Below are 6,791 nucleotides of genomic sequence, written 5' to 3'. Positions count from 1 at the left end.
ATGTGTCCGGCAGTGTTGGTCTCGCCTTGTGGTGCCTCCCGGACAGCGTCCTGGGCTCCTCCCCGGTTCAAAGCAGTCCTCCGGGATAACACTTCGTGTCGTCCCTTGCCCCGGGGGAATAAGCAGGCGGTGGCGACATGCTCGCCATCTCTGACGGAGCCAACGGACCTCCAGATGAGGATCACTAGATAAGGTCGCAGGCCGGACTGCAATAGTACAATTAACTATATCAAGATAATGAAGAGAAAGGGCCGGATGCGCGCATGAGCGAGTCATGTCACTTACGATGTAGCCTGGGGCTTAGTGCGGGGGCGTCATTCCGGACTGAGGTCGACGTCCCACATGTGTTGACCGCTGGGACGCCCTTCCCCTTCTTGGGCGTTTCCGCCTCCGGATGCGCCGAAACCGCCCTCTTCTTCTTCCTCTCCTCGGGTGGAGGTTTGTTTTGCTCCTCCTCCTCTTCCTCGCCATTATCCTCAGGGACAGAGGAATGAGCTTCGTCGTCTTCGAACGTCACGTCCGAAGTGCCCTTGCGACGAGGACCACTCTTGGCCCCCTTGGCCTTCTTCTTGGTGTTCTTCTCCTGCGCCTTATAAGGCGCCGGCACCAGCATCTTCGCTAGACGCGGGATGACCGGTTCTTCAGGTAGCGGAGCCGGACACTGGATCCACTTCGCCCCTTCCATCCAGTCCTAAAAAAGCAACAATAAAAGCTCAGGCATCATCCTTAAAACAAACAAGTGGATAATGCATCAAAAATGAGATACCTCACTAGCGAGGTGTTTAGCATTGTGCCCGCAATCTGAATCTGCGGCCGGCGGTTTCTCGTTGCCCTTAAAGAGCAATTTTCATGCACCTTCGTGAGTAGTCTCAAAGAGCCTCACCAGGGTCTAGTGCTTCTTTGGGTTGAATTCCCACAGAGGGTGGCTTTGGCTGGCACGGAAGGATCCGGCGAACTAGCATCACCTGGATCACATCAACAAGCTTGACGTTCTTGGTTACCATGCTTTGAACGCGCGTCTGCAGCGCTATCAGCTCGTCGGGTGAACACCAGTCCGGACTCTTCTCGACCCAGGAGGTGAGTCGCATGGGAGCGCCGGAGCGGAATTCGGCAGCTGCGGCCCAGGTGGTGCCGCGAGGTTCTGTGATGTAGAACCACTGCTTCTGCCACTCCTTTACCGTGTCCACAAAAGTACCTTTGGGCCAGGAGACGTTGGACAGCTTGCTCTCCATGGCTCCTCCGCACTCCGCGTGCTGGCCATCCACCACCTTCGGCTTCATGTTAAAGACTTTGAGCCATAGCCCGAAGTGGGGTTGGATGTGGAGGAAGGCCTCACACACGACGATAAACGCCGAGATGTTGAGGAAGGAATTCGGGGACAGATCATGGAAATCTATCCTGTAATAATACATCAGCCCGCGGACGGAAGGGTCGAGTGGAAACCCTAGCCTGCCGAAGAAATGGGGGATGAACACTACCCTCTCGGTGGGCTGAGGCATGGGGACGACTTGTCCCTCGATCGGCAGGCGGTGAGTGATCTCCTTCGCCAAGTATCCGGCCGCCCGAAGCTCGGTAATGTCCTCCTCCTTGACGGAGGAGACCATCCACTTGTCTTGACCTCCGGATCTGGACATGGTTGCTTGAGTGGAAAGGGGATGAGAACTTGGGTGCTGGAGCTCGAGATTGGAAAGGCGGAGACAGAGAGAGGGCGTGAGAGAGGAAGAGGGAATCCTTATCCCCTTATAAAGGTAACAAATATTAAACGCATCCTCACTCGCCTTAAGATTCGCCTATTCCCAAGGGCTGTATAAACGACACGGTTGGGTTACCCATGCCCGCATTGACGAGAATCCCGCGATAAGGGGACACGATCTCTGCTTTGACAAAACGTGCCAATGGCAACCGCGTCTCGGGACGTGGGGCGTCAAAACATGAAAGCGGTTTGGAATTATGGCCGGTCAGACGTAATATCGTGCTGTGAAAAAGTTGTCAGCGGACGGAACTCGTGTAAGAATATATTCTCTCTGCGGTTGTGTATGGTGTGTGTGGCAGGTCCGGATACTATCATCGCATCCGAAGACTATCTTGAAGTTCGGATAGAAGGGAACCCGCCTTGCAATGTCGAAGACAATCTGCGCGCCGGACTCCTCGTCATTGAAGCCAGGTTCAGGGGCTACTGAGGGCGTCCTGGACTAAGGGGTCCTCGAGCGTCCGATCTGTTATCCATGGGTCAGACTGATGGGATGTGAAGACATGAAGGCTGAAGACTATACCCGTGTCCGGATTGGACTCTCCTTGGCGTGGAAGGCAAGCTTGGCGACCGAAGATGAAGATCCCTTCTTATGTAACCAACTCTATGTAAACCCTAGATCCCCTAGTGTCTAAATAAACCAGAGGGATTAGTTCGGAAAGCATATACTCATTACCATAGTCATATAGGCTAGGCTTCTAGGGTTTAGCCATTATGATCTCGTGGTAGATCAACTCTTGTAATACTCATATTCATCAAGATCAATCAAGTAGGAAGTAGGGTATTACCTCCATAGAGAGGGCCCGAACCTGGGTAAACATCGTGTCCCCCGTATCCTATTACCATCGATCCTACATGCACTGTCCGGGACCCCCTACCTGAGATCCGCCGGTTTTGACACCGACAACAGGGAGTGATCGGTAAGTACCATACAACTTTCTGGGGAGATTTCTTCCCGACCTTCTTGTATCGAGAAGCATTGCACACCGGGCAGCTTGTTTTTTCCGCGTGCTCCTTCCAATAAATTATGCAATCATTGATGCACGCATGGTATCTAACGTGCGGAAGATCAAGAGGGCACACGATTTTCTTGGCCTCATCCACACTAGTAGGACATAGATTCCCTATGGGAAGAACATCCTTTAGGTACTTGAGATGCTCATCGAGGCTAGTGTCGGTCCATTTGTTTTTAGCCTTCGTCTTCAGGAGTTGGAGCGTGGAACTCAAGCGGGTCACCTCAGGATTGCAACCATCATACAATGGAGTGTTCGAGTCTACCACCAGTTGCTGCAGCTTAGCCTCCTCTCTAGAAGCAGCTCTCCCAGTACTCATCTCCTTGCGAAGCAGTGCTTGAACATGAGGGTCCCGCACGATTGAACTTAGTACCGATGAACTTTGCAGCGTGGAGTCCACGTTCTCTCCGCCGCCATGTCCGGCCCCTTCTCCTCTGCCATGTCCGGCCCCTTCTCTGCCGCCATGTCGGGCCTCTTCCCCGCCGCCATTATCGATCATCTCTTCGTCTTGTCCCGTGTCATCATTGCCTGCCCCGTCGGCGTCCTCAACATCATCATCCTCACCTCAATTATCCACCAAGTATAGCCATCCATGAAATCAGTCATGAGCAGGTGCGCTTCGACACGACCATCATCATAGGGGTCAAGCCAAACTATTCCTTTGCATCTTTGATACGGACATAAAACCTCTGTCAGGTTATTTTCTTTCATCTCCTGCACCGCCGACCGCAACCACCTGTCCACCATCGTTCCAGTGACCATCACGAATGCCTGCACGGTAATAATAAACAAATTGATTATAAAAATGCATGCATGCATCAAAGTCATACAAAACTTCGGCATTACCTTCCCTAAAAATAGGACATATAGATCTAGAGTTTGCCTGGAATTTGCCGAAACGGAAATAAATCGACATTTTGGCAAAACATAGGCAACTCACAGGCACAATTCGGCGTCAACTCACGCCACACACAGAATTTCCATCATATCACCCAATTATCATATCGCACACACATACACATATTTCCATTCTTGCAAAAGCATGAATTTTTAAGCACCTATCTCGAGATCGAGGACACGGTGGAGATGATGATGTAGGGAGATCAAAAGTGAACAAAGCTCTTCTTGACAAAGCTAGATCTAGTTAGGGGCACATAGGTCACTTCACTAAATGCTACATTTACCTAGCTAGCTAATTTGGGAGGAGACAACTTCAACTAGTAGAGGGGAAAGAAAAAAGAGAAAGGAGATGCATTAATGGAGGTGGTGTAGTTAGTTAGGAGTAATAAAGAGAGAAAAAGGTAGGTAGAAGAAGGAGAGTAATGGGGGAGAAGTTGTGAGGAAGAAGCAAAATGAGGGAGAGAGGAGGTGGGAGGTAGGAAAAAGTGAGGAGAGGATATGGGGGACGGGGAGGGGTTGGGAAAAAGGTGGTATATGTTGCAGCTTAGCAGTAGCGCTGGTGGTAAACCGCGCTACTGCTAATAAGATAGCAGCAGCGAGCTTCTGGGGCACGCGCTACTACTAAGCGGGGCCCGCCATGTGGTCAGTTTCAAAATTAGCAGTAGTGTCAGCCAAAAGAAGCGCGCTACTACTATTACTTTATCAGCGGTGCGGTTACCTGGAGCGCGCTACTGCTAAACCTAGGGTGGCGGGAACGGTCGGTGAATTTTAGTAGCTGCGTGATTCCACCGAGCCGCGCTACTGCTAAATCAGTAGCAGTAGCGCTTGTTTTGCTCCCATGCTACTGCTACTTAGCAGTAGCGCCTCTTCCTGTACCGCGCTGCTGCTAAAATTTTGTGTATAAGGTTTTCCCTAGTAATGTGATGTCACTTTTAACAGGCGAACTATCACAAAAACAGGTCATCTTTCGGGCGTCTGCTTGGATCCATACGTGGTCGTTACTCAACTATGGAAAAACAGCTAGTACGTTATCAACCTCAACTATGTTTCTACTTATCTTTTTGTCTTTTTTGAACACAGTACAGACCCAAGCGCTCATACATATGCGCATACATTCACCCTTATGAAGGCCACACGCACACCCTATCCCTTTTAGCACCTTCGGGAGACTGAGCCGGCATATCATCTTGAGATTTACGAAGTCACCGTAGGAGTATCTTCGTCGATGGGAACGTTTTCTTCCACTGAAAGCACATCGTCGGAAATCATAAAATAAATTCAGAAATGATGCAAGCACCAAGACTTAAACCTTGATCGGCTGTGAATATCACTGTCCCTCTAACTATTCAACCATAGAATTGGTTCGCTACTTTTCTTTTTATCAGGGTGTTATGGTAAGGCCCGAAGGCTTTGCAAAATAAACCCTCATTTTTTAATGGAAATAAACATGAGAATTGAAAACCCAAAATAGGTGTTTACATCTGGGCTTCTGCGTCATGAGCAGTAAACATGCCACTCCCATTCTGTCTCTCTCTCTCTTAGGATGGCACGCTCATTCTCACTCGTTAAAAAAACAGCCCAATGAGAGGAAACACGTGCATACTAAATATTCAAATGACCAACTATGTGTAAGTTGACTGGATTATTTTCTCTGCAAGTCACTTTTCTGGGCCACCAGATCTCAATCCAACGGTCAGGATCGTGCAATTGTTCATTTTCTTTCTCCCGCGCCGCGCACTTCCCTGCCCTATCCACCTGCCTTTGTCACTCGCGCCCAATGGTACTACCGTTCGACCTCACCACCCCGCCCTCCTTCACCTCCCCCTTACGGTTGCTGCCGCCGCCACCATCATCCCTCTAAACCGGCGCACCAACCAATTTTTCCGGTGAGCTGCACTCCGAACCATCAACCTTCTTGCTCGCCTCCGGCGGCCATGACTTGTTCCTGGCCGTGGCCTTGCCGGTCCTTGGGCCTTGATACCACTTGCCCGGGCGGCCACACCGCCACAGTGCTGCGCCTTGAATTTAGTTATGCCGAGAAAATTTTCACTCCACTTACATATAACCAGCGTGAATATTTAATTATTTCACTTGTTGAGGAAAATTATTTCACTTGTTATTTCTGACAAGAGGTCCAACGTAAATTACAATGCGCGTTATAAAGCGCACATGCATACATATGGCAACCCTCTCATGTAAATCACCAACCAGAGAAAACAAAAGGCAAAAGAGAAGACAACAGGCGTAGGAGAGTCAACGAGTGAACGGCACCAAAAAATCGCTCCTTAATTACCTGAAGAAGTCGACCGATCGATTAACTGGAGAATTAACTAATTGCTAATCAGTAGCCCTTGAGACGGCGGCGGTGGTGAGCGCCTGCCTGAACTGGTGGATGGCGCAGGGGACGCGGAGGATGCCCTCCTGCTTGTAGCCGAACTCCTGCGCCGCCATCTCCAGCAGCGCCGCCAGCGAAGGGTGCCGCAGCGTCTCTACCCGCACCACGAACCGCTCGCATTCCTCGTCGTCGTCGCCGTCGCCCACCACCAGCACCGGCACGCACCCGCGCGGCACGGCGCTGCTGCCGTCGCTCAGCCGGTCCGAGAAGCTCAGCCGCCGGATCAGCTCCCTCATCGTCGGTGGATCGCTGACGAACGTAGGAGATACTAGCTAGTATATACGTATATAGCTAGCTGTCAGCTAAAGGTTAGATTTCGATCGATGTGAATTTACATGTGTGTAGTATGTGTTGCTTGGCGTTGGCTTGGGGCTCTCCTTTTATAGGCGATGGAATGTTTTATAGGCGATGTGTGTGTGTGTGTGTGTGTGTGTGAGAGAGAGACAGAGAGAGAGAGAGAGAGAGAGAGCGTTTCCTGTTTGTGGTGGCGTTGCAGTCGTGGCTGGGGTCAACCTCCACTGGCTTCAAACATGTTGGCTATCATATCGTCAGTCTCTTTGAAAAATATGAGTATATGACCATGGAATTTGGTTAGCTGCCCCTACACGCATTTGGCTATAGCTGGCTAATTAGACTCGGCTAGTCGGTCTGTTAGAATTTTAAAAGTTGAAACAGATCGTGCATGTGGGATGTAAATGACGCAATAAACATTAGTTAACTTCAGTTAGCTCGT

At 50.3% G+C, this 6,791-nt stretch overlaps 1 protein-coding gene across 1 annotated transcript; it reads right to left on the bottom strand.

Annotated features, from left to right (window-relative positions):
• Window positions 1–5,745: 5,745 nt before the first annotated feature.
• Window positions 5,746–6,418, bottom strand: LOC125523444 (auxin-responsive protein SAUR71-like). Its single transcript, XM_048688476.1, has one exon. The coding sequence runs from the start codon at window positions 6,292–6,294 to the stop codon at window positions 6,001–6,003; it is 294 nt and encodes a 97-aa protein (XP_048544433.1). The 5' UTR covers window positions 6,295–6,418; the 3' UTR covers window positions 5,746–6,000.
• Between the last annotated feature and the right edge of the window lie 373 nt (window positions 6,419–6,791).

This window comes from Triticum urartu, chromosome 7 (assembly GCF_003073215.2).
Source record: "Triticum urartu cultivar G1812 chromosome 7, Tu2.1, whole genome shotgun sequence".
NCBI lineage: Eukaryota > Viridiplantae > Streptophyta > Magnoliopsida > Poales > Poaceae > Triticum > Triticum urartu.
This window is presented reverse-complemented; position numbering and strand designations above follow the sequence as displayed.

What these genes read in the sequence shown, in the direction of transcription:
- LOC125523444 (XM_048688476.1), bottom strand. Translation starts at nt 6,294, where the DNA reads ATGAGGGAGCTGATCCGGCGGCTGAGCTTCTCGGACCGGCTGAGCGAC.